The sequence below is a fragment of the Anomalospiza imberbis genome, chromosome 29, assembly GCF_031753505.1.
Source record: "Anomalospiza imberbis isolate Cuckoo-Finch-1a 21T00152 chromosome 29, ASM3175350v1, whole genome shotgun sequence".
NCBI lineage: Eukaryota > Metazoa > Chordata > Aves > Passeriformes > Viduidae > Anomalospiza > Anomalospiza imberbis.
This window is the reverse complement of record NC_089709.1, coordinates 196,253-222,531: the sequence shown is the minus strand read 5'-3', so window position 1 is coordinate 222,531 and position 26,279 is coordinate 196,253. Positions and strand designations below refer to the sequence as shown.

Here is a 26,279-nt window from a genome sequence, read left to right as displayed (position 1 = left end):
AACCCCCCTTTGGCCCCGCCTGGATCCCCCGTGTGCGGCCCCCGCAGCGCCGCGGCCTCGGGGAGCAGCCCCAGGGCCCGGGGGGGTTTTGGGGTCCCCCCCAGTTCCGTGGGGTTCGGGGGTGTCCCCCCCTTCCCCTGGGTTTGGGGTCACATCCCTGGCTGGGGCTTCCAATCCCTAAAATTGGCTTCCCATCCCTAAATTTGGGGTCCCCATTCCTGGATTTGGGGTCCCAAACTCTGGATTTGGGGTCCCTTTCCCTGAATTTGGGGTTCCAAACTCTCAATTTGGGGTCCCCATTCCCGGGGTTTGGGGTCCCCATTTCCTGGATTTGGGGACCCAAACCCTGAATTTTGGGTCCCAAACCCTGGATCTCTGTTCCCTGGATTTGGGGCTCCTATCCCTGGATTTGGGGTCCCAAACCCTGGATTTGGGATGGATCCCCATGGATCCATCCCGGGGGTGTCCCACAGATCCTTCCCCATCTGCGGGGCTGGGAGAAAGCGGGAATTCCTGAAAATACCCTAAAATGCCTGAAAATTCCTGAAAATTCCCTAAAATCCCTCAAATTCTCTGAAAATTCATGAAAATTCCCTGAAATCCCTGAAAATTCCTGAAAATCTCTGAAAATTCCTGAAAATTCCCTAAAACCCCTTAGAATATCTGGAAATTCCCTAAAATCTCTGAAAATTCATGAAAATCCCCTAAAATCCCGTATAATTCTTTAAAATGCCTTGAATTCCTTAAAATGCTTTAAAATTAAGATGTAAAATTCCTGAAAATTCCTGAAAATTCCTGAAAATTCCTGAAAATTCCTGAAAATTCCTGAAAATTCCCTAATTTCCGCATGACAGGATCGCCCTGCTGACACGATCCAAGGAAATGGGGCTGGAAAAAATCGGGAATTCCTCAGAATTCCTCAGAATTCCTCAGAATCCCAGCTCGGAGCATCCTGGGGCAATGGGAGAGTCCCTGCCCATGGAATTGGCTCCTTCCAACCCCAATTATTCCAGGATTCCCTAAAAATCCCGGATATTCCTGGCGCTGGGAATGCGCTTTCCCCTGGATCCTTTTGTTTTTCCCGTTTTTTCCCGGCTCTGATCCCAATAAATCCCAAAAAAATTCCCATTCCCAATTTCCTGCGCCCTTTCGCTTCAGGATCCTTAAAATTTTTTTGGAATAATTTCAATTTTCCTTCCAGGAACTCTCTGCATCCCGAGTTTCCCGGGCTGGGTTTTGCTCCAGGTTCTTCCCTTTCTCCCCCTGGAATTTCGGCGGAATCCCAGGGGTTTCATTTCCCCCTTCATTAACCCTTAATTGCCGTTATAATTAACCCTTCAGCGGCGGCCGGGACCCCTCCGGGCCGGGTTTTTCCAGGAGTTTTTTTTGGGGATGAGGGGCGGAAAAGGGGAATCCTGGGGGGACTGGGGGCACCAAAAGGCCGCTGAGCCCAGTCCCTCCAGGATTCCCCTTTTCCGCCCCTCATCTTTTGGGACTTTTTGGGACCCCTGGATGCTCCCGTGTCCATTAAAAAATGGGGGGAAAAAAGGAAAAAAAAAAAAAAAGAAAAAGGAAAAAAAAAAAAAAAAAAAAAAAAAAAAAAAAAAAAAAAGCTGGAATTAACCCCTTGGGTGCCAACCCCGCCGCGGAGCCCCTCTCCCCACATTCCTTATTTTCCCTCCCCACCCCAATCTGGGATTTGGATTCCCAAAGCGACCCCGGCTGGAAAACCGGGAGCTCCCGGCGGGATTCCGGCTGCTCCTTTTGCCCCAGTCCCCCAAGCCTTTCCCCGCTCCGGGACCCGCGGGAGCCCCGGGCGGCCGGGGGAGGCTCTGGACCCCCGGGGAGCGGGGATTTTCCCGCTGCCTTCCCCCGGGAGGCAGCGGGAGCTCCGCGGGGCCGTGCCCGCCGCGGCCGCCGCTAATCCGGGCACTGATCCGGGCTGATGCCGCAGGGTCGGGGGTCAGCGCGGCCCCCGCCCCGCCCGCGCCCCGCCCGCCCTTCTCCCGGATTTTCCCCCCATTCCCAGCTTTCCCCCCCCCCCCATTCCCATTTTTCCCCCCATTCCCGGATCTTCCCTCATGGAGAAGCGCTCGCTCTGAGCCCCGCGATGCTCCGCGCCCCGGGGTGGTCGCTCCTCCTTCCTCCTCCTCCTCCTCCTCCTCCTCCTCCTCGCCGCTCCGGCCGCTGATTCCTGCTCCGAGCCGAGCCGATTCCCGGGAAACCAGAAATAAAACCGGCGCAGGGATGCAGCGGGAGCTGCCCCGGGGCAAATCGCGGCTGCCCTCGCTGCTCCTGGCGCTGCTGGGGCTCGGCCCAGGTGAGTTGGGGGCGACCCCAAAGCCGCGGGACCCCCTCGGGGTTTGGGGCCGGACCCCACGGGCCCCCCCCGATCCCTGGAAAGCTCTGGAATGCCGCACCCGCCGGGGTCTCCCCACCCCTCCTGACGCAGATTTTTGGGGGTTTTTTTAATTTTTTTTTTTTTATTATGGGGGGGGCTGCGATTCCCCCCCCCACCCCTCCCCGGGGTTGGGAAGCGGCTCCTTACGTAAAGCCGGCAGCGAGGGATCCCCTCGGAATTCCCAAATGTTCCAGAATTCCCGCAAATCCCCTCCGGGAGGATTCCTGCGGGAAAAACGTCCCACCGGACAAGCAGGTCAATTGCGGCGTTCATTAGCCTCAGGGACTAATTGGCCTCGCGGGGCCGGCGCCGATGGTGCCGCCAGGTGATGCCCCAGAATATCAGCCGGGGAAAGGTGGGAAAAACGCGAATTCCCAGGATTTGGAGCGCTGGGAGCGCAGCCCGGAGCGTGGGAAGCGAGGAAAAGCAGAGCCGGGCTGGGGGGGAAGAGTCGCGGGGGTAAAAGCCAGGCTGGAGTTGGTTTTTTGGGAATTTCTGGCGGTTTGGGATGGACTGGCAGCAGGGATGGATGCCGCTCTTCCTCCTCCCTCCTCTCCGCGCTGCCGAGGCTGCGGGAGAGCCTCGTGCTCCCAAAAAAAATCAAAATCTGGGATAAACAGGCTGAGGCGGGGAGGCGCTTGGCGCGGGAGGGGCTGAGCCTCCAGCCCGCGCTCCCGCCGGCCCCAAATCCCCCCGGCCGCTTTTCCCGGCCTGGAAAAAGGGGAAAAACCCGGGAGAGGCTCGGGGAGCGCCCGGGGTCTGCAGAGCCGGGGCCAGGGAGGGGGCATGGAGGCGATCCAGGGGGGGAGCGGACTGTGGAATGCCGGGGGGGTTTATTTTGGAATACCGGGGGGATTTTGGAATACCGGGGGGATTTTGGAATACCGGGGGGATTTATTTTGGAATGCCGGGGGATTTTGGGAAGCCCCTCCGCAGCCCCTCCTCGCTCTCAGCATCCTCTCCTGGGGTCTGGGGGTGCTTCACCCCCCAAAAAAACTTCACCGAGAGCTCAAAAATTCCCTGTTTTAAAGTCGGGTTGGAAAAGCAGGAATGAAAGCCGGGAGGAGCGGGAATAAAACCGGGGAAAAGTGGGAATAAAACCGGGGAAAAGTGGGAATGAAAGCCGGGATGAGCAGGAATCAAATCCTGGAAAAGCGGGAATGAAACTCAGGAAAAGCAGGAATCAAACTCAGGAAAAGCAGGAATCAAACCCAGGAAAAGCAGGAATTAAACCTGGGAAAAGCAGGAATCAAACCCGGGAAAAGCAGGAATCAAACCCGGGAAAAGCGGGAATCAAACCCGGGAAAAGCGGGAATCAAACCCAGGAAAAGCAGGAATTAAACCTGGGAAAAGCGGGACTCAAGCCCGGGAGAAGCGGGACTCAAGCCCGGGCCAAACGGGACTTGCAGCGAGCGCCGCCCGGGTTTAACCCCGGTTTAACCGGGACAAGGACCGGGAGGGGACACCGGGAATGTCTCCAGGGCGGGAGGGACCCGTCCCATCCCCAGCGGGCTGGAGCCGCTGGCCCCGAAATTCCCGAAAAACGCCCGAAAATCCCGAAACCCCGAAATTCCCGAAATCCCGACATCCCGAAACTCCCAACATCCCGAAACTCCCGACATCCCGAAATTCCCGACATCCCGAAACTCCCGACATCCCGAAACTCCCGACATCCCGAAATTCCCGACATCCCGAAATTCCCGGTGCAGGGGACGCGGGGGTGGCGCAGGTGACAGCTTGGCAGGGGGAGGGCGCTGCCAGCAGCGGGGGAGGCGGCGCCGAGCGGAATTTTTCCAAGGAAATGCCAAAAAAAAAAAAAAAAAAAAAAAACCCAAAATTAAAAAATTCCCGAATGGAATCTCAGAACCTTCCCCTGGGGCTGGGAGCAGGCCCCATCCCCGGGGGGAATCGCCAATCCCAAAATGTTGGCGTTTTGTCCCTGCCTGGCTCCTGGGAGCAGGAATTGGGCAGAAATTCCGCCCCCAAACCCCAATTTTGCAGAAATTCCGTCCCCAAAACCCCAATTTTGCAGAAATTCTACTCCAAAAAACCCCAATTTTGCAGAAATTCTGCCCCAAATAGACTCAATTTTTGTGGAATTTCTACTCCCCAAAATACCCCAACTTCGCAGAAATTCTGCCCCCAAAAAAACCCCAAATTTGCAGAAATTCAACCCAAAAAAAAAAAAAAAAAAACCCTTCTCGGTTTTCCGCAGGGCTCTTGCAGGAGGCGCGTTTTGAGGCAGAAAATGAGGTTTTGGAAATTCTGGCTGGGAATTCCACCCAGTCTCTCCTGGAGCGTTGTTCTGGTGAGAGCCCCGAGTTCAGATGGGGCCGCATCTGAACCTGTAGCTTTTAGGTTTTGACCTTTTTTGGCCGTTTTTTCCCCCAAATTTTCCATTTTCCCCTCTCTTTTTCTGAGGAAACCCCTTTCCTGCAGTAAATTCACGTTTTTTAGCCGATTTTCCCCCACGATTTCCATCCTTTTCCTCTCTGTTTTGGGGTTCACCCCACATCCAAACCTGTAGTTTTTAGTTTTTGACCTTTTTGGCCGATTTTTCCCCAAAACCTCTGCCTTTCCCTCTCTTTTTTGGAGGCTCAGCGACCCCACATTTGTTAATTCACCTTTTTTGCTCTTTTCCCCCCAAAATTTCTGCTTTCCCCTCTTTTTTCGACAACACCTCGCTCCAAACCCGCAGTAATTCCCCTTTTCAGCTGCTTTTTACCCCAAAATTTCCGTCTTTCCTTCTCTTTTTTGGAGGCAGTTCCTCTCCTGGGATTGATTCCCCTTTTTGGCCGCTTTTCCCCCAAAATTTCAGCTTTTCCCTCTTTTTTAACGACAAGAGCAACTCTGAACCCGGCCCAGGCCGCTGCTAGGACGCTGCTCCTCCTCCTCTTCCTCCCCAAATGCCTCCAAAACGTCCCCAAATGTCCCAAAATGGTCCCAAATGTCCCCAAATCGTCCCCAAATGTCCCAGAAATGGCCTCAAATGGCCCCAAATGTCCCCAAAATGGCCTCAAATGGCCTCAAATGGCCCCAAATGTCCCCAAACGTCCTAAAAATATCCCCAAAATGTCCCCAAATATTCTCATAATGCTCCCCAAAAGTCCTAAAAATGTCCCCAAATGTCCTAAAAATGTCCCCAGCTGTCCCCAAACCCCCTCTGGTGACATTTTCTGAACCCAGAGCTGCTCTTCGGCCACTCCTGGGCAGGCTGGGCGGCTGTCACCCCCAACAAAACGTCCCCAAATGTCCCTAAATGTCCCCAAAACGTCCCCAAATTCCCTAAATGTCCCCAAATGTCCCTAAATGTCCTCATTTGTCCCCAAACCCCCTGTGGTGCCGTTTCTGTGCCCCAGAGCTGCTCTTCGGGCACACCTGGGCAGGTCACGGCATGCTGGGCGGCTCCGTGCTGCTGTCACCTACAACAAAACGTCCCAAAACCGTCCCCAAAACGTCCCCAAATGTCCCCAAATGTCCCCAGACATGCCCTAAACGCTCTCGGTGCCGTTTCTGTGCCCCAGAGCTGCTCTTTGGTCACTCCTGGGCAGGCTGGGTGGCTCCGTGCTGCTGTCACCCCCAACAAAACATCCCCAAAACGGTCCCCAAATGTCCCCAGACGTCCCCAAACGCTCTCGGTGCCGTTTCTGTGCCCCAGAGCTGCTCTTCGGGCAGGTCTGCGCCGCGCCCCGGCAGGTGAACGGCGTGCTGGGCGGCTCAGTGCTGCTGTCGCCTACAACTAAATGTCCCCAAAACAGTCCCCAAATGTCCCCAGACGTCCCCAAACGCTCTCGGTGCCGTTTCTGTGCCGCAGAGCTGCTGTGCGGGCAGGCCCGCGCCGCGCCCCGGCAGGTGAATGGCATGCCCCAGCAGGTGCTGCTGTCACCCCCAACAAAACGTCCCCTAAATGTCCCCAAAACAGTCCCCAAATGTCCCCAAACGCTCTCGGTGCCGTTTCTGTGCCCCAGAGCTGCTCTTTGGTCACTCCTGGGCAGGCTGGGTGGCTCCGTGCTGCTGCCACCCCCAACAAAACATCCCCAAAACGTCCCCAAAACGGTCCCCAAATGTCCCCAGACGTCCCCAAACGCTCTCGGTGCCGTTTCTGTGCCGCAGAGCTGCTGTTCGGGCAGGCCCGCGCCGCGCCCCGGCAGGTGAACGGCGTGCTGGGTGGCTCCGTGCTGCTGTCGCCAGCGCTCCTGCCCAACCAGACGGTGAAGGAGATCGAGTGGAGCTTCTCGGCGGGCACCGGCGCCACCATCCAGGTGGCCGAGGTGGGCCCGGGCGGCTTCGAGCGGCCGGACCCGCGCGACCGCTTCGGCCGGCGCCTGGAGATGGTGAACGGCACGGCGCTGCGGCTCCGCGAGCTGCAGCGCGGCGACAGCGGCGTCTTCGGCGCCAGGATCAAGCTGCAGCCCGCCCTGGTGGACGACCAGGCCTTCAACCTGTCCGTCTACGGTGAGCGGGGCTTGGGTTTTTAATGAATTAGTTAATTAGTTCGTTATTCATTTGATTAAGTTGGGTTTCTGGTGGGGAGACTGAGGCACGGAGCAGGATTGGGGTTTTAAGCCGGCGCTGGTGGACGAGCAGGCCTTCAGCCCGTCCGTCTACGGTGAGCAGGGCCTGTTTAATTGGTTAATTAATTGATTAGTTAATTGTTCACTTAGTTATTCAGTGAATTGAGTTGGGTTTTTGGTGGGGAAACTGAGGCAGGGAGCAGGATTGGGGTGGTTTTAGCCGGCTCTGGTGGATGAGCAGGCCTTCAGCTTGCCTGTCTACGGTGGGTGGGGCTTGATTCATTAACTTAATTAATTAGCTAATTAATCATGTAGGTAAGGCGGGTTCAGGATGGGGAAACTGAGGCACGGATCCCAAATTCCCGTCACTGGAGCGGTTTAAGCCCCAGCGGGGGCTGAGGGTCCCGGTGCCACCTGGGTGCCCTCCCGGCGGCACAGGCGGTGCCTCGGGGGGATTTTGGGGTGGTTTTGGGGTGCCTCAAGGTGATTTTGGGGTGGTTTTGGGTGATTCTGGGTTCTTGGTGCCCTCCCGGCAGCAGAGGCCGTGCCTCGGGGGGATTTTGGGGTGGTTTTGGGTGATTCTGGGTTCTTGGTGCCCTCCCAGCAGCAGAGGCCGTGCCTCGGGGGTGATTTTGGGGTGATTTTGGGTTCTTGGTGCCCTCCCAGCGGCAGAGGCCGTGCCTCGGGGGGCATTTTGGGTGATTTTGGGGTGGTTTTGGGTGATTGTGGGTTCTTGGTGCCCTCCCGGCGGCAGAGGCCGTGCCCAGCCCACGGACGCGCAGCCAGCTGCTGGCCAGCACCCTGGACTGGTGCAACCTGACGCTGCAGTGCCAGGGCAGCGGCCGCGGCGCCGTCAACGTCACCTGGCGGCGCGACAGCCTCGCCTGGGCCGAGCCGGGCCCCGGGCGGCACCAGCTGTCCCCGGACGGCACCACCCTGCGCGTGGCACTGCCGCCCGCCGCCACCAACGTCACCTACGCCTGCACCGTCAGCAACCCCGCCGACCACAAGGTCGCCCTGTTCCACCTGCAGAGCCTGTGCCAGGGCGGAGGTGAGCGCCGGGCACGGCCGGGGGGCACGGCCGACACGGGGACGCTGCCGGGGGTGGCACGGCCGGGGGGACACGGATGAGGTGGCATGGCCAGGGTGGCACAGCTGAGGTGACACTGCTGGGGTGGCACACCGGTGACACGGCCAGGTGGCACACCGGTGGCACGGCCGGGTGGCACACCGGTGGCACGGCCGGGTGGCACGGCCGGGTGGCACACTGGGTGCCACAGCCGGGTGGCATGGCCGGGTGGCACGGCCGGGTGGCACACTGGGTGCCACGGCAGGGTGGCACGGCCGGGTGGCACACTGGGTGCCACGGCCGGGTGGCATGGCCGGGTGGCACGGCCGGGTGGCACACTGGGTGCCACGGCCGGGTGGCATGGCCGGGTGGCACGGCCGGGTGGCACACTGGGTGCCACGGCCGGGTGGCACGGCTGGGTGGCACAGCCAGGTGGCACACTGGGTGGCACGGCTGGGTGGCACACTGGGTGCCACGGCAGGTGGCACGGCCGGGTGGCACGGCGTGTCCCTCGCGGGCAGGGGGACAGTCGGCCTTCTCCACCTCGGGCTACGTGGTGCTCTCGCTGATCCTGGTGGCCGTGAGCCTGGGCGGCGCCTTCTGGTGCTGGAGGGTCAACAGCGAGAAGGCGGCCGAGGCAGGTGGGCACAGCCCCAGCTCCCAGACCCCAATGGCCTGTTCCCAGTTCCCAGCTCCCAATCCCCAGTTCCCAATTCCCAGCTCCCAAATCCCTAATCCCTGAAATCCCAATCCCCAGTTCCCAAATCCCCAATCCCTGAAATCCCAATCCCCAGTTCCCAAATCCCCAATCCCCAATTCCCTATTCCCAGTTCCCAATCCCCAGTTCCCAGTTCCCAAATCCCCAATTCCCAGTTCCCAATCCCCAGTTCCCTGTTCCCAGTTCCCAATTCCCAGTTCCCAGCTCCCAATCCCCAGTTCCCAAATCCCTAATCCCTGAAATCCCAATCCCCAGTTCCCAAATCCCCAATCCCCAATTCCCTATTCCCAGTTCCCAATCCCCAGTTCCCAGTTCCCAAATCCCCAATTCCCAGTTCCCAATCCCCAGTTCCCAGTTCCCAATTCCCAGTTCCCAGCTCCCAATCCCCAGTTCCCAAATCCCTAATCCCTGAAATCCCAATCCCCAATTCCCAAATCCCCAATCCCTGAAATCCCAATCCCCAGTTCCCAAATCCCCAATCCCTGAAATCCCAATCCCCAGTTCCCAAATCCCCAATCCCCAATTCCCTATTCCCAGTTCCCAATCCCCAGTTCCCAAATCCCCAATTCCCAATCCCCAGTTTTCAATCCCCAGTTCCCAATCCCCAATCCCAATTCCCCAGTTCCCAGTTCCCAATTCCCCAGTTCCTGGTTTTCCCACTTTTCTCCTTTTCCCATTTTCCTGCTTTCCCGTTTTCCCATATTCCCAGTTTTCCTGTTTCCCATTTTTCCCATTTTCCTCTTTTCCCATTTCCCAATTCTTCTCATTTTCCCACTCACCCATTTTCTTGTCCTGCTTCCTCATTTCCCCGTTTTTCCCCATTTTTTTCCCATTTCCCCTGGGGTTTTTTCCCATTTTCCCCTTTTTTTCCTATTTTCCCAATTTTTCCCATTTAATTCAAAATTTTCCCATTTTCCCTGGATTTTTTCCCATTTCCCTGGACTTTTTCCCCCCATTTTTCCCAATTTCCCCATTTTTTTCCCCGTTTTTTCCCCGATTTTTCCCCGCAGCCGCCACGCCAACGGCGCCGCCTGAGGAGAGCCCCGGGGAGCCCCAGTACAGCGACATCGTCTGCAGGAGCCCCCCCGAGGGCAACGACCAGGTCGGGACCCCAAAACCCGGGGGGAACCCCAAAACCACTGCCGGAAATCCTAAAAAAATGCAGGAAATCCTAAAAAAAAATGCGGGAGTCCTAAAAACCACGGGAAATCCTAAAAAACACAGGAAACCCTAAAAAAACCGCAGGAGTCCTAAAAAACACAGGAATCCCAAAACCCACAGGAGTCCCTAAAAGCCACGGGAGTCCCCAAATTCCGGGAGGGGTCCCCAAAAACGGGGGAGAGTTCCCAAAAAAAACCCATCAGGATCCCAGAAAACCACAGGGATCCCAAAAACCCACAGAGGGGTCGCCGAAAAACTGCGGGAGTCCCGAAAAACCAGGAGGGAAACCCCAAAACTGCGGGAATCCCAAAAACCGTGGGGACCCCAAAAACCATGGGGGGATCCCCACAAAACCCACGGAAATCCCAAAAAACACGAGAATCACAAAACCTCAGGAATCCCAAAAACCGAAGGGGGACCCCAAAAACCGTGAGAATCCCAAAAACCGTGGGGACCCCAAAAACCGTGGGGGGATCCCCACAAAACCCACGGAAATCCCAAAAAACACGAGAATCACAAAACCTCAGGAATCCCAAAAACCGAAGGGGGACCCCAAAAACCGTGAGAATCCCAAAAACCGTGGGGACCCCAAAAACCGTGGGGGGATCCCCACAAAACCCCCGGAAATACCAAAAACCATGAGAATCCCAAAACCTCGGGAAGCCCAAAACCACGAAAACCTCGGCAATCCCAAAAACCGCGGGGGGACCCCAAAAACCGAGGGGGCACCCCAAATCTCGCCCCGCAGGGTCCCAGCCCCCCCGAGGCCCCGCAGGAGCCCAGCGAACCCCAAAAATCGGAGCCCGCGGCCCCAAAAGCCTCCCCGGGGGCCGGTGAGCAGAAAGCCCCGGAGGACGCGGCCGAGGAGGTGACATAGGGCCGCAGGTGAGGGGACCCCAAAAACGGGGCACGCTCGGGGACACCCCAAAACTGCCGCGGGGGAAGGGGTACAGGGGTAAAGGGCTGTTTGGGGGGGGCCGACCCCAAAAAGGGACATTTGGGGGACCCCAAAAGAGCGAGGGATAAAGGGTTGGGGTGTCCCAAAAAAGGGACATTTGGGGGACCCCAAAAGAGCCGGGGTTAAGGGGTCGGGGTGTCCCCAAAAAGGGACATTTGGGGGACCCCAAAAGAGCCGGGGTTAAGGGGTTGGGGTGTCCCAAAAAAGGGACATTTGGGGGACCCCAAAAGAGCCGGGGTTAAGGGGTCGGGGTGTCCCCAAAAAGGGACATTTGGGGGACCCCAAAAGAGCCGGGGTTAAGGGGTTGGGATGTCCCAAAAAAGGGACATTTGGGGGACCCCAAAAGAGCCGGGGTTAAGGGGTCGGGGTGTCCCCAAAAAGGGACATTTGGGGGACCCCAAAAGAGCCGGGGTTAAGGGGTCGGGGTGTCCCAAAAAAGGGACATTTGGGGGACCCCAAAAGAGCCGGGGTTAAGGGGTCGGGGTGTCCCCAAAAAGGGACATTTGGGGACACCCTGGACCCCAAAAGAGCCAGGGTTAAAGGGGTTTTTTTTGAGAGGGACTGTCCCCAAAAAGGGACATGTGGGGGACCCCAAAAGAGTGAGGGATAAAGGGTTGGGGTGTCACCAAAAAAAGGGGTCACCCCAGAGCCGGGGTTAAGGGGTTAAAGGGGTTTTTTTTTTGGATTTGTGGGACCCCAAAAGAGCCAGGGTTAAGGGGTTGGGGTGTCCCTAAAAAAGGGACATTTGGGGGACCCCAAAAGAGCCGGGGTTAAGGGTTGGGAGTGCCCCAAAAAAGGGACATTTGGGGGACCCCAAAAGAGCCCAGGTTAAGGGTTGGGAGTGCCCCAAAAAAGGCGATCCCAAAAGAGCCGGGGTTAAAGGCTTAAAGGGTTTTTTTGGGGAGGGGCTGTCCCTGAAAAGGGGCATTTGAGGGACCCCAAAAGAGCCGGGGTTAAGGGGTTGGGGAGGGGGAACGGCCCCAAAAAGGGAATTAAAGGGTTGGGGAGGGGGCTGCCCCTAAAAGCGGGGCCGTTCGCGGGGGTCTCCTCCCTTCTGGGGACCCCCGACCCCACAAAAGCGGGGCCTGTCCCCGCAGGGCCCCGCAGCGCCGGGACCCCCTGGAAGGGCTGTGAAGCGTCGTGTGCCAAACCCCGACCCCAAAACCCGCGCCCCGATCCGGCCCGGGCACCGCGGGACCCCCAACCCCAAAAAGGGACGGATTTCCCCTTTCCAACCCCAAAACCCGGCCCGGGCACCGTGGGACCCCCCGACCCCACAAAGGGACGGATTTCCCCTTTCCAGCCCCAAAACCCTCGGGTTTGTCCCCAATTCCTGCCTGGGACTGCTCTGGGGAGGGGGATCCCGACTGGGGATTGGATTTGGGGGTTTTGAGGGTCCCTGGCTGGTCCCCGCATGTTTTGGGGTGGGAGGATCCCCCTGACCCCACAAAGGGACGGATTTCCCCTTTCCAGCCCCAAAACCCTCGGCTTTGTCCCCAATTCCTGCCTGGGACTGCTCTGGGGAGGGGGATCCCGACTGGGGATTGGATTTGGGGGTTTTGAGGGTCCCTGGCTGGTCCCCGCATGTTTTGGGGTGGGAGGATCCCCCTGACCCCACAAAGGGACGGATCCCCCCTTCCCGACCCCAAAACCCTCGGGTTTGTCCCCAGTTCCAGCCTGGGACTGCTCTGGGGAGGGGGCTTCGGGCCGGGGAGGTCCGGGTGGGCCCCTGGAGGGTTTTTGGGGTCCCCGGGGGGGTTTTGGGGTCCCTGGAGTGTTTTTGGGGCCCCCGGGGAGTCCCCGCCTGTTTTGGGATTTCTTGAGGGAAATTCGGGAATTTTCCGACCCCCCAGAACCCCCGCGTGGAGGTGGCACCCGCGGGGACACCACGGACAGCCCCTCCCCCTCCCCCCTGTCGCCGCTGTCGCGACAGAGGGGGCGTGGCCAGCACACCCCCCCCACACCCCACCCCCACCGTGTAAATACGAGCAAATAAATGTTGGTGACGTCTGGGGCGTCCTGGGGTGGTTTGGGGATTTTTTGGGGTGATTTGGACTGGTTTGGGGGTGGTTTGGGGCCTGGTTTGGCTCCACTTTGGGGCTGCTTCGAGGGCTGGTTTGGGTTCGTTCCGGTTCCATTCCAGCTCCATTCCAGTTCCATTCCGGTTCCATTTCTGTTCCATTTCAATTCCATTCCAGTTCCAATCCGGTTCCATTCCAGGACCATTCCAGTTCCATTCCGGTTCCATTTCCAGCCCATTTCGGTTCCATTTCCAGCCCATTTCGGTTCCGTTTCAGGCCCATTCCAGTTCCATTTCTGTTCCATTTCTGTTCCATTCCGGTTCCATTCCAGTTCCATTCCAGTTCCATTCCGGTTCCATTTCCAGCCCATTTCGGTTCCGTTTCAGGCCCATTCCAGTTCCATTTCAGGTCCATTTCTGGACCATTTTTGTTCTATTTGGCTGCTCTGGGCTGTATTTCAGGGTTGGTTTTCTGGGCTGGACTAGGGCTGGTTTGTTCCATTTATCCCCGGGTTTGGTCCATTTATCCCGGTTTAGCTCCGTTTATACCCAGTTTTCTCCGTTTATCCCCGGGTTTGATCCATTTATCCCCGGTTTAGCTCCGTTTATACCCAGTTTTCTCCATTTATCTCCGGGTTTGGTCCATTTATCCCCGGTTTAGCTCCGTTTATACCCAGTTTAGCTCTGTTTATCCCCGGGTTTGATCCATTTATCCCAGGTTTAGCTCCGTTTATACCCAGTTTAGCTCTGTTTATCCCCGGGTTTGGTCCATTTATCCCCGGTTTAGCTCTGTTTATACCCAGCTTTCCTCCGTTTATCCCCGGTTTAGCACCGTTTATCCCCAGTTTATACCCCGTTTTCTCTGTTTATCCCCAGTTTAGCTCCGCTTATACCCGTTTTGGCTCCATTTATACCCAGTTTTGCTGTTTAGCTCCATTTATATCTGTTTTAACTCCGTTTATACCCACTTAGGCCCCCTTTACCCCAGTTTTAGCTCGGTTCACCCCGGTTTCTGCCCTCTCTCAGCTCCGTTCACCCCGGTTTTGCCGTGTTTTAGCTCGGTTCACCCCGGTTTTGCCGTGTTTTAGCTCGGTTTATCCCGGTGTCTGCCCTCTCTCGGCCCCGTTCACCCCGGTTTTGCCGTGTTTTAGCTCGGTTCACCCCGGTTTTGCCGTGTTTTAGCTCGGTTTATCCCGGTTTCTGCCCTCTCTCGGCCCCGTTTACCCCGGTTTTGCCGTGTTTTAGCTCCGTTTATCCCGGTTTTGCCGTGTTTTAGCTCGGTTTATCCCGGTGTCTGCCCTCTCTCGGCCCCGTTTACCCCGGTTTTGCCGTGTTTTAGCTCGGTTCACCCCGGTTTTGCCGTGTTTTAGCTCGGTTTATCCCGGTGTCTGCCCTCTCTCGGCCCCGTTTACCCCGGTTTTGCCGTGTTTTAGCTCGGTTCACCCCGGTTTTGCCGTGTTTTAGCTCGGTTTATCCCGGTTTCTGCCCTCTCTCGGCCCCGTTTACCCCGGTTTTGCCGTGTTTTAGCTCGGTTCACCCCGGTTTTGCCGTGTTTTAGCTCGGTTCAGCCCGGTTTTGCCGTGTTTTAGCTCGGTTTATCCCGGTTTCTGCCCTCTCTCGGCCCCGTTTACCCCGGTTTTGCCGTGTTTTAGCTCGGTTCACCCCGGTTTTGCCGTGTTTTAGCTCGGTTCACCCCGGTTTTGCCGTGTTTTAGCTCGGTTCACCCCGGTTTTGCCGTGTTTTAGCTCGGTTCAGCCCGGTTTTGCCGTGTTTTAGCTCGGTTTATCCCGGTTTCTGCCCTCTCTCGGCCCCGTTTACCCCGGTTTTGCCGTGTTTTAGCTCGGTTCACCCCGGTTTTGCCGTGTTTTAGCTCGGTTCAGCCCGGTTTTGCCGTGTTTTAGCTCGGTTTATCCCGGTTTCTGCCCTCTCTCGGCCCCGTTTACCCCGGTTTTGCCGTGTTTTAGCTCGGTTCACCCCGGTTTTGCCGTGTTTTAGCTCGGTTCACCCCGGTTTTGCCGTGTTTTAGCTCGGTTCAGCCCGGTTTTGCCGTGTTTTAGCTCGGTTTATCCCGGTTTCTGCCCTCTCTCGGCCCCGTTCACCCCGGTTTTGCCGTGTTTTGGCTCGGTTTATCCCGGTTTCTGCCCTCTCTCGGCCCCGTTCACCCCGGTTTTGCCGTGTTTTAGCTCGGTTCACCCCGGTTTTGCCGTGTTTTAGCTCGGTTTATCCCGGTTTCTGCCCTCTCTCGGCCCCGTTTACCCCGGTTTTGCCGTGTTTTAGCTCGGTTTATCCCGGTTTTGCCGTGTTTTAGCTCGGTTTATCCCGGTGTCTGCCCTCTCTCGGCCCCGTTCACCCCGGTTTTGCCGTGTTTTAGCTCGGTTCACCCCGGTTTTGCCGTGTTTTAGCTCGGTTTATCCCGGTTTCTGCCCTCTCTCGGCCCCGTTTACCCCGGTTTTGCCGTGTTTTAGCTCGGTTTATCCCGGTTTTGCCGTGTTTTAGCTCGGTTTATCCCGGTGTCTGCCCTCTCTCGGCCCCGTTCACCCCGGTTTTGCCGTGTTTTAGCTCGGTTCACCCCGGTTTTGCCGTGTTTTAGCTCGGTTTATCCCGGTGTCTGCCCTCTCTCGGCCCCGTTTACCCCGGTTTTGCCGTGTTTTAGCTCGGTTCACCCCGGTTTTGCCGTGTTTTAGCTCGGTTTATCCCGGTGTCTGCCCTCTCTCGGCCCCGTTTACCCCGGTTTTGCCGTGTTTTAGCTCGGTTCACCCCGGTTTTGCCGTGTTTTAGCTCGGTTCACCCCGGTTTTGCCGTGTTTTAGCTCGGTTTATCCCGGTGTCTGCCCTCTCTCGGCCCCGTTTACCCCGGTTTTGCCGTGTTTTAGCTCGGTTCACCCCGGTTTTGCCGTGTTTTAGCTCGGTTCACCCCGGTTTTGCCGTGTTTTAGCTCGGTTTATCCCGGTGTCTGCCCTCTCTCGGCCCCGTTTACCCCGGTTTTGCCGTGTTTTAGCTCGGTTTATCCCGGTTTTGCCGTGTTTTAGCTCGGTTTATCCCGGTGTCTGCCCTCTCTCGGCCCCGTTTACCCCGGTTTTGCCGTGTTTTAGCTCGGTTCAGCCCGGTTTTGCCGTGTTTTAGCTCGGTTTATCCCGGTGTCTGCCCTCTCTCGGCCCCGTTCACCCCGGTTTTGCCGTGTTTTAGCTCGGTTCACCCCGGTTTTGCCGTGTTTTAGCTCGGTTTATCCCGGTGTCTGCCCTCTCTCGGCCCCGTTTACCCCGGTTTTGCCGTGTTTTAGCTCGGTTCACCCCGGTTTTGCCGTGTTTTAGCTCGGTTTATCCCGGTTTCTGCCCTCTCTCGGCCCCGTTTACCCCGGTTTTGCCGTGTTTTAGCTCGGTTCACCCCGGTTTTGCCGTGTTTTAGCTCGGTTTATCCCGGTTTCTGCCCTCTCTCGGCCCCGTTTACCCCGGTTTTGCTCTGTTTGGCCCCGTTCACCCCGGTTTTGCCGTGTTTTAGCTCGGTTTATCCCGGTGTCTGCCCTCTCTCGGCCCCGTTTACCCCGGTTTTGCCGTGTTTTAGCTCGGTTCAGCCCGGTTTTGCCGTGTTTTAGCTCGGTTTATCCCGGTGTCTGCCCTCTCTCGGCCCCGTTTACCCCGGTTTTGCCGTGTTTTAGCTCGGTTCACCCCGGTTTTGCCGTGTTTTAGCTCGGTTTATCCCGGTTTCTGCCCTCTCTCGGCCCCGTTTACCCCGGTTTTGCCGTGTTTTAGCTCGGTTCAGCCCGGTTTTGCCGTGTTTTAGCTCGGTTTATCCCGGTTTCTGCCCTCTCTCGGCCCCGTTTCCCGGCCGCTCTCCGGGAGGGGAGGGGGCGTTTCCCGCGCGCGCGCTCCCGCGTCCCCCTCCCCCGGCCGGGGCCGGAAGCGGAAGCGCGTGGGCGCGCGCGCTGCCCGGAAGCGCGTGGGCGGCGGCGGCGGTTCCGGTTCCGGCGGCGGCGGCGGCGGCGGCGCGGGGGAGGCACCGGGAGGAGGAGAGGGAGAGGAGGAAGAAGAAGAAGGGAAAAAAGAAGAAGAAGAAGAAGAAGCGGCGGCGCCGCCGACAACAGCAACAGCGGGGCGAGCAACGAAAGCCGAGCCGCCTCCTCTCCTCCCCGCCCCGCGCTACCGGGGACGATCCGCCCCCCCCCCCCGGTCCCCGCCCGCCTCCTTCCCCGTTTCCCCCCTCCCTTCCCGTCCTCCTCCTCCTCCTTCTCCCGGAACCCGCCTCGCCGCTCCCGGCCCGCGCCGCCCCCGCAGGTGCGTCCCGGGGGGATCCCGGGGAGGGGGGGCGGAATTACCGGGCGTTACCGGAGCGGGGGGCGCGGGCCGGGATCAAGAAGAGCCCCCCCCGTTGCCGGGCAGGCGGAGCGGGGGCTGCGCGGCGCTCTCCGGTGGGCGGCCAGGGCTGAAGCGCAGCCCCGGTAACGGGGGGAGGGGGGGGGGGTGTCCCGGTAACCGGGGGAGGGGAGGGGGGGTTGGGTAAACACGGAGCGACCGAGAAGGCGGATCCGAGGCGGGGCGGGGGTTCCCCAGCGCCGCCCCGCTTCGCGGGGGCGAGTAAACACCGACCGACCCCCCCCCCCCTCCGTTACCGGGTGGGCAGCGGGCACCGGGAGCGGCGCCGGGACCCCCCCGCGGCGCATTCCCGGGCGGGGAGCGTGGGAGGCCCCGGCCGGCGGCTCCGGGGCTGCCGGGGCGGGGAGCGGCACCGCCCGGGGCCGGGGCCGGGCCGGGCAGGCCGGGACAGGCTCGGGCCGGCGCTAACGGAGCGGGAGAGCCCCGGGCCCGGCCCCGCCGCCGCCGCCCCGGCGCCGCTCGGCCCCTCCCGGCGGCCATTTGGGGCCTTTGAAGCGGCTGCCGGGGAACCGGGAACCGGGATGGGCCCGGGGGGCACGGGGGAGGGCAGCGGCGGCCGGGGGCGACGGGAACGGCAGCGGCCGGGGGGCTCCGGTGCCTTTCCCGGGGCTCCGGTGCCTTCCCCGGGGCTCCGGTGCCTCCCCGGGGCTCCGGTGCCTTCCCCGGGGCTCCGGTGCCTTCCCCGGGGCTCCGGTGCCTCCCCGGGGCTCCGGTGCCTTCCCCGGGGCTCCGGTTCCCTCCCGGTGCTCTCGGGTCGCCCCCGGGGCTCTGATGTGAATTCCAGGCCCGGAATCCCAGACTGGGAAATTTCCCTTTTTTCCCCTCGTTTTCCCGTTTTATTCGGTTTTTCCCTCCTTTTCCCCCTTTCCCTTTCCCCTTTTCCCCCTTTTCCCACCCTTTTCCCATTTCCCCCACATTTCCCTCCCCTTTTCCCCCTTTTTCCTCCCCCTTTCCCCCTTTTTTCCCCATTTTTCTCTAATTTTTTCCGTTTCCCCACATTTTCCTCCCCTTTTTTCCCATTTTCCTCCTTTTTTCCCCATTTTCCTCCCCATTTTCCTCCTTTTTTTTCCCTTTTCCCATTTTCCTCCCCTTTTCCCCCCATTTTCCATAATTTTTCCCTATTTTCCCCCTGTTTTTTCCCTGTTTTTCCCTCCCCTCCTTCCCTGGCACATCTGGGCGAGCTCCCAGCTGTGGATTTTGGCAGCCGAACCCGTCTGGGAACTGAGCAGGGTTTGTTTTGTCTCCTTCCTGGAATTCCAGGCAGGGAAATTTCCCTCTTTTTTTTTCCCCCCTTTTTTGCCCCCATTTTCTCCCCTTTTTCACATTTCTCTTCTTTTCCCCTTTTCCCTCCCTTACCCCCCCGTTTTCTTCCCCCATTTCCCCCCTTCTCCCTTTTTCTCCCACTTTTTCTCCCACTTTTTCCTCCCACTTTTTCCTCCCACTTTTCCTCCCACTTTTCCTCCCACTTTTTCTCCCCCATTTTCCCCCATTTTCCCCCATTTTCCCCCATTTTCCCCCTTTATTCCCCATTATTCCCCATTATTCCCCATTATTCCCCATTATTCCCCATTATTCCCCATTATTCCCCATTATTCCCCATTATTCCCCATTATTCCCCTTTTTCCCCCCTTTTTCCCCCCTTTTTCCCCCCTTTTTCCCCCCTTTTTCCCCCCTTTTTTCCCCCTTTTTCCCCATTATCCCCCCCTTTTTCCCCATTATCCCCATTATTCCCCATTCCCCCATTTTCCCCGTTTTCCCCGTTTTTCCCCCCAAACCCGGGGTTTCTCTGAGCCCGCTCTCCCCGCAGGAGGAAGAGGATGAAAGCCGGCTGCAGCATCGTGGACAAGCCCGAGGGCGGAGGGGGTAAGGGACCCCAAAAATCCCCAAAATCCCAAAAATCAATCCCAGTTCCTGCTGCTTCTCCCGTACGGGATAGAAACATCCCTGGGAACGCTCATCCCGGCATTCCCGCTCCGGCCTGGAGCGGCTGGGTGGGAAATTCAGATTATCCCTGCCTCCCCCGGGCTGCACTTGGGCTGAATTTGGGCTGGATTTGGGATTATTCCCTCCTGGGATTTGTGTCCTGGCAGGAATGTGGGCGGCGCTGGAAAAAGAGGGGATTTCGCCCCACAAAAAACCATTCCCAAATCACATTTTCCCAAAAAAAACCCCCCCCAAATCAGATTTTCCCAAAAAAAAAAACCCACCCCCAAATCAGATTTTCCCAAAAAAAAACCCCACCCCCAAATCAGATTTTCCCAAAAAAAAAAACCCTGACCCCAAATCAGATTTTCCCAAAAAAACCCTGACCCCAAATCAGATTTTCCAAAAAAAAACCCCAACCTCAAATCAGATTTTCCCAAAAAAACCCTGACCCCAAATCAGATTTTTCCCAAAAAAAAACCAAAACCAAGCTCCACCTCAAAGTGGGATTTTTTTTTTTTTTTTTTTTTTGCCTGAATTCCATCCCAGGGATTTGGAATGGAATATTGAATGGAATATTGAGTTCCAGCCAGGTTTTATCAAATTTTGGTGGGGTTTTTTTTGGTGTTTTTTTTGGGGGGGGGGTGGGGGGGGGTTTGGTTTTTTTTTTTTAATGTTTTTGGGTGGATTTACCAAGGAAGTGGGGCTGAAGTGAGCAGCTGGGTGGGAAACCTGGAATTCCCTGCTCCCACACGGAATATTGAATTCCACCCAAGTTTGGTGGTTTTTTGGTGGGTTTTTTGGTGGGTTTTTTTGTGGGTTTTAGTGGATTTTTGGTGTTTTTTTGGGTGGATTTTCCATGGAAATGGGGCTGGAATGAGTCAGAAGTGAGCAGCTGGGTGGGAAACCTGGATCTCCCTGCTCCCACACGGAATATTGAAATCCACCCAAGTTTTACAAATTTTTTTGGTTTTTTTCTCACGGGTTTTAGTGGGGTTTTAGTGGGTTTTAGTGTTTCTTTGTGTGGATTTTCCATGGAAATGGGGCTGGAATGAGTCAGAAGTGAGCAGCTGGGTGGGAAACCTGGAATTCCCTGCTCCCACACGGAATATTGAATTCCGCCCAAGTTTTACAATTTTTGGTGGGTTTTAGTGGATTTTTGGTGTTTTTTTGGGTGGATTGTCCATGGAAATGGGTCTGAATCGAGTCAGAAGTGAGCAGCTGGGTGGGAAACCTAGATCTCCCTGCTCCCACGTGGAATACCAGGCATAACCCCACCTCCTGCCCCAACCCCGTCATTCCCTAAACAACATCTCCCCTTTTTTCCCCCCATTTCCCCCCATTTTCTCCCCCATTCCCCCCCACCCCAAGGCTACCACTTCCCGGAGTGGGCGTACAAGACGGAGTCGAGCCCGGGCTCGCGGCAGATCCAGCTGTGGCACTTCATCCTGGAGCTGCTGCAGAAGGAGGAGTTCCGGCACGTCATCGCCTGGCAGCAGGGCGAGTACGGCGAGTTCGTCATCAAGGACCCCGACGAGGTGGCCCGGCTCTGGGGGCGCCGCAAGTGCAAGCCCCAGATGAACTACGACAAGCTCAGCCGCGCCCTCAGGTCAGCAAATCTGGGGTTTTCCCTTCTTTTTTCCCGTGAATTTTGGGGTTTTTAGGTGGGATGTCATGGTGGTGTTGGCTCATCCGTCAGGGTTTTGGTGGCCTGGCTCTGGGTTTTAGTGGCCCAGCTCTGGGGGCGCCACAAATGCAATCCCCAGATGAGCCAGGACAGGCTCAGGTCAGCCAAATCCGGGTTTTTCCCTTTTTTCCCATGAATTTTGGGGTTCTTAGATGGGATATCACGGTGGTGTTGGCTCATCCGTCAGGGTTTTGGTGGCCCGGCTCTGGGTTTTGGTGGCCCAGCTCTGGGTTTTGGTGGCCCGGCTCTGGTGGCACCACAAGTGCAAACCCCAGATGAGCCAGGGCAGGCTCAGCCAGGCCCTTGGATCAGCCAAATCTGGAGTTTTTCCCTTTTTTCCCATGAATTTTGGGGTTTTTAGGTGGGGTGTCACGCTGCTGTTGGCTCATCTCAGGGCTTGGGGTCGGGGTGCTGTTTAAGGTCCTTCTCCACCCCAAAAACCTCCCTGGATCCCATCAGATGGGATTTTAGGGATGAATCTTTCCCTGGTCCGGGTGAGTCCCTGGATTTCCCATCCCTGGGAGTGCCCAGTTCCAGCTGGGAGCGACCTGGGAAGGTGGGAGCTGCCCCTGGCTCTGGACTTTTAAGGATCTTTGAGCTCTTTCCAACCCAAACCATGCCAGAATTCCAAATTTTGGTTAAAACAGGATATTAGGAAGGAATTCTTCATGAATTCTGGATTTTTAGGGATATTTGAGCAGGAAATTAGGAAGGAATCCCTCAGGAATTCTGGATTTTTAAGGATCTTTGAGCTCTTTCCAACCCAAACCTTCCCGGAATTCCAAATTTTGGTTGAAACAGGCTATTAGGAAGGAATCCTTCAGGAATTCTGGATCTTTAGGGATATTTAAGCTGCATTCCAGCATTCCATATTTTGGTCAAACAGGATATTGGGAAGGAATCCCTCAGGAATTAGGAAGGAATTCTGGATTTTTGAGTGCTTCGATCCGTTTGGTTTTCAAAAATAATTTGCTCGCAGATATTACTACAACAAGAGGATCCTGCACAAGACCAAGGGCAAAAGATTCACCTACAAATTCAACTTCAACAAACTGGTGATGCCCAATTATCCCTTCATCAACATCCGGCCCAACGGTGAGCCCCGGGAATTCGGGAATTCCGGGTGGGAATGGGGGCAAAACCAAAAAAAAAAAAAAAAAAAAAAAAAAAACAACCAAAAAGCAACCCGGGAATGTGGAATATTGTAAAAAAAACCCAAAAAAAACCCAAAAACCTGGGAGCAAATCCCAGCTGCTGTGGGGGATGTGGGGTCGGGGTTTATCTTTCCCCGGGGATTGTTGGGATTTGTGGGATAAGAGGATCAGCCTTGGGATGCAATCCCGGAGTGGCTCAGGTGATTTTCTGGGGCCTTGTAAAAATCCATGGGTTCTCCTCCCTTCCCTGCCCCGTTTTCCTGCTCCTTTTCAACCAAAAATCGCAGGTTTTTAACCCATTCCTGCCCCGGGGTTGGGAGGGATTCCATAGGGACGCAGCGTTCCCGGAGGAAAACAGGAAATCCTTGGATTTTGGCTAAAAATCAAAAATTTCTCCCTGGAGGAGAGAGGATAATGAGGAAGAGTTTGGGAATGGAGCATAAATGTCCCTTTTTTGCCCTAAAATGGTTTTGCCAGGTTTATCCCGGAGTCAGCAGCGGTTTCCTGGGAAAAGGGTCTTTCCAAGGGGGTTTTGATGGAATTAAACCCCCTAAGAGCCAAATTCCTACTGCTGGGGGATTGTCCCGATCGGGCACGGTGGGGAAGTGAATCCATAAAAACAGAAAATCCCTCTGGAAGTTGATATTCCCAGAAACTCCAAACTTTTCTCCTCACAAAATCTCAATTTTGAGGAGCTGGGCCTAGCACAAGCTGCTCCAGGGAAAGCCTGGAAGGCCAATCCAGCAGGGAGAAAACCAGGAAAAGTGGGGAAATCGGTGATTATTGGATCCATAGAGATTAAAAAAAACTGTCTGCAGGTCATTGTTCCCAAAAATTCCAAACTTTTCTCTGCAGAAAATTCCCGATTTGGAGGATCCCCATTCCAGCTTCCAGGGTAAAGCCTGGAACACGGATCCAGCAGGGAAAATAGGGAAAAAAAAGCAGGTTCTGTGTGGGGAAAAAAGGGATTTTTCCAGCAGGGAAAATAGGGATAAAAGCAGGTTCTGTGTGGGGAAAAAAGGGATTTTTCCAGGCTGGAGCCTCCGTCCGGCGCCGTCTCCGGGGCCGCCTCCTCTCCCTGAGGGAATCTCCGAGGTTTTGTTTTTCCAAGGCTCCGGGAAGGCCAAAAAAAAAAAAAAAGGGAGAAATTCCTGCAGGTGTTGGTGTCTCCTTCACCTGTGTGGGCCCTGCTGGGGTTTGTTTTATTTTCTTTTTTTTTTTTTCTGGGAGAAGGGAATGTCTTTTCCAAGCCCAGGAACAACGGGGGCGGGACGATGTGTCTGGAGCTGTAATTCCGTAATTAACTGGGAGCAAACGAGTCCGGGCAGTTCCCAGCTCCCTCTCCCTGCTCCCTCCTCTCCCTGGGGCGCTTGGGGAAGGAAAAAAAAATAAAATTTGGGAGAATTTGGAACGCTCTTGGTTAATCCCAGCCCCTTTCATTCCCGCCGGGGTGGGGGTTGGGGTGGCAAACCTGGAATTTGGGGTTTTTCTCCAGGATTTTCCCCTCCCCCACAGAGAATTTTGGTGGGAATTTGAGGGATTTGGGTGGGAATTTGAGATATTTCCGTGGATTGATGAGATCCCCCCCTCAGAGGAGAGGTTTTTATGGATATCCTAGATATTCCCATGGATTTTGGGAGACATTTCCATGGACTGATGAAATTCCCCCTCAGAGAAGATGTTTCCATGGACATTTGGGGATACTTCCATGGATTTTTGAGATATTTTTATGGATCTTGGGAGACATTTCCATGGATTGATGAGATCCGCTCTCAGATGAGCTATTTCCATGGATATTTGAGCTCTTTCTTTGAGCTCTTTCTGTGGGTATTTCAGCCATTTCCATGGATGTTTCAGCCATTTCCATGGATGTTTCAGCCATTTCCATGGATGTTTCAGCCATTTCCACGGATATTTCAGCCATTTCCACGGATATTTCAGCCATTTCCACGGATATTTCAGATATTTCCACAGATATTTCAGGTGTTTCCATGGATTGATGAGATCCCCTCTCAGATGAGATATTTCCATGGATATTTGAGCTTTTTCCACAGGTATTTCAGATATTTCCATGGATATTTGAGTTTTTTCCACGGGTATTTCAGATATATCCGCGGATATTTCAGGTGTTTCCATGGATTGATGAGATCCCTTCTCAGATGAGTTTTTTCCATGGATATTTAACTTTTTTCCATGGATATTTGATTTTTTCCCATGGATATTTCAGCCATTTCCATGGATATTTGATTTTTTTTTCCACATATATTTCAGCCGTTTCCGTGGATATTTGAGCTTTTCCCTTGGATATTTGAGTTTTTCCCCACAGATATTTGAGTTTTCCCATGGATATTTGAGTTTTTCCCCATGGATATTTGAGTTTTTCCCCATGGATATTTGAGTTTTTCCCATGGATATTTGAGTTTTTCCCATGGATATTTGAGTTTTTCCCATGGATATTTGAGTTTTTCCCATGGATATTTGAGTTTTTTCCCATGGATATTTGAGTTTTTCCCATGGATATTTCAGCCATTTCCATGGATATTTGAGTTTTTCCCATGATTATTTGAGTTTTTCCCATGGATATTTGAGTTTTTACCATGGATATTTCAGTCATTTCCATGGATATTTGAGTTTTTCCCATGGATATTTGAGTTTTCCCATGGATATTTGAGTTTTTCCCCACGGATATTTCAGCCATTCCCACAAATCGGTGCGGTCTCCGCTCAGATCGGGGGTTCAGCTGGACATTCAAAACCCTTCCGCGGCCTCCCAGGCCATCCCCGCCAACTTCAACCCGCTCCTCCCACACCTCCCCAGCCTCCAACCCCGCAATCCCTAAACCCCGTAACTATTTTTTCCCCCCTTTCTCCCCCTTTTTTCCCCCCTCTGCAGGCGTGGTCCCCCAGAGCGCCCCGCCGGTGCCCACCGCCTCGTCCCGCTTCCACTTCCCGCCCCTGGAGCCGCACTCGCCCACCGAGGAGGCCGCGCCGCGCTTCGCGCCGGGCGCGCTGCTGCCGCCGCACGCCGAGCCGCTGCCGGACCCCGACAGGAAAGCGGAGCCCGCCGAGCTGGAGGAGGGCGCCCCGGACTGGCGCCGCGACCTGCTGGCTCCGCCGCACGCGGCGGCCGGCGGCGCGGCGGCCGCGGGGCCCAAGCGCAAGCCCGAGGTGGTGCTGCCGCTCTTCTCGCGGCCCGGCATGTTCCCCGAGCACCCGCACAGCCCCTTCGCCGTGTCGCCGCTGCCGGGCCGCCCCGGCGTGCTCAACGTGCCCATCTCGCCGGCGCTGTCGCTGACGCCCACGCTCTTCTCCTACAGCCCCTCGCCGGGGCTCAGCCCCTTCGCCGCCGCCGGCAGCAGCTGCTTCTCCTTCAACCCCGAGGAGATGAAGCACTACCTGCACTCGCAGGCCTGCTCCGTGTTCAACTACCACCTGAGCCCGCGGACTTTCCCCCGCTACCCGCTGGTGGTGCCGCCGCTGCAGTGCCCGGTGCCGCTGGAGGAGCAGCCGCAGTTCCCCATCAAGCTGCAGCCGCCGCCGGCCGGCCGCAAGAACCGCGAGCGCCTGGAGAGCCCCGAGGCTGCCAACCCGCCGCTGCCCAGGGTCAAGGTGGAGCCGGCGCTGGAGAAGGAGGAGGAGGAGGAGGTGGGGGGGAAGGTCCCGGAGAAGCGCGAGGAGGAGGAGGAGGAGGAGGAAGAGGAGGAGAAGATCCCGGTGTTCGCCCGCCCGGCGGCTCCGGCCTGGGTGCCCGGCCCCGCTCAGCCCGGCTCCTCCGGAGAAGAGAGCGCGGAGAAAACGCCCCGGGATTGCTCCGGGGACAACGGGAGCCAGGAGAGGAGGGAGGACGCCCTGATGCCCCCCAAGCTGCGGCTGAAGCGCCGCTGGAACGGGGATTCCCGGCAGGAAACCCCCGAGGATTCCCGGCCCAACGGGATCTGGCACCTCCCCAAAGCCGTGGCCGCGGCCTCCGACACCTAATCCCGGCTGGAACACACAAACCTTGGAGAACACCCGGAGAAACATCCGTGTATTTATGTAGCAAGGTTGCAGAGCAGTTTGGGATAAGGGCGGGGAGGGGGGTGGGGTAGGCCTGGGAATTTTTTGGGAATTTCAGGGGTGGGAGAAGGGAGGGGGGCAGGGAGCTTCGGGCTTTGTGTTGTTTCTGTTGTTGACTTGCAGGTGAAGACGCCGGAATTCCCGCTCGCTTTTCCCGGGAAAAGCCGGCTCCAGCTCCAGGACTGGGACGGAGGAATTCCAGGCGCGGCCTCGGGGCTGCTCCCGGGCTTTTGGGGACACCGGGAATCTC

General features: G+C 56.6%; 2 protein-coding genes across 4 annotated transcripts; both read left to right on the top strand.

The window, feature by feature from the left end:
• Window positions 1-2,247: 2,247 nt before the first annotated feature.
• On the top strand, window positions 2,248-10,782 carry LOC137463798 (SLAM family member 8-like). The gene is made up of 6 exons (XM_068175197.1): window positions 2,248-2,320; window positions 6,515-6,856; window positions 7,670-7,966; window positions 8,506-8,625; window positions 9,713-9,804; window positions 10,612-10,782. Exons 1-6 carry the CDS (start codon window positions 2,248-2,250, stop codon window positions 10,738-10,740), a joined length of 1,053 nt encoding a protein of 350 aa, XP_068031298.1. The 3' UTR covers window positions 10,741-10,782.
• Window positions 10,783-16,857: 6,075 nt separating this feature from the next.
• Window positions 16,858-26,279, top strand: ETV3 (ETS variant transcription factor 3). 3 transcript variants are annotated; one of them, XM_068175102.1, is made up of 6 exons: window positions 17,012-17,111; window positions 19,018-19,073; window positions 20,505-20,742; window positions 21,800-21,915; window positions 24,867-25,141; window positions 25,291-26,279. In XM_068175102.1, exons 2-6 carry the CDS (start codon window positions 19,028-19,030, stop codon window positions 26,059-26,061), a joined length of 1,446 nt encoding a protein of 481 aa, XP_068031203.1. In that variant the 5' UTR covers window positions 17,012-17,111; window positions 19,018-19,027; the 3' UTR covers window positions 26,062-26,279. The 3 variants fall into 3 exon arrangements, with proteins under 3 accessions (XP_068031204.1, XP_068031203.1, XP_068031205.1); XM_068175103.1 differs by having other exon boundaries at window positions 16,858-17,111; window positions 24,867-25,983; XM_068175104.1 differs by lacking the exon at window positions 24,867-25,141 and having other exon boundaries at window positions 17,019-17,111; window positions 25,291-25,501.

Bases quoted from the DNA above. Each gene is read 5' to 3' on its own strand.
- LOC137463798 (XM_068175197.1), top strand. From the start codon at position 2,248: ATGCAGCGGGAGCTGCCCCGGGGCAAATCGCGGCTGCCCTCGCTGCTC. The intron at 2,321-6,514 runs GTGAGTTGGGGG...TCTGTGCCGCAG, and splicing joins GCTGCTGGGGCTCGGCCCAG to AGCTGCTGTTCGGGCAGGCC. The intron at 8,626-9,712 runs GTGGGCACAGCC...TTTTCCCCGCAG, and splicing joins CGAGAAGGCGGCCGAGGCAG to CCGCCACGCCAACGGCGCCG.
- ETV3 (XM_068175103.1), top strand. From the start codon at position 19,028: ATGAAAGCCGGCTGCAGCATCGTGGACAAGCCCGAGGGCGGAGGGG. The intron at 19,074-20,504 runs GTAAGGGACCCC...CCCCACCCCAAG, and splicing joins CAAGCCCGAGGGCGGAGGGG to GCTACCACTTCCCGGAGTGG. The intron at 20,743-21,799 runs GTCAGCAAATCT...ATTTGCTCGCAG, and splicing joins AAGCTCAGCCGCGCCCTCAG to ATATTACTACAACAAGAGGA.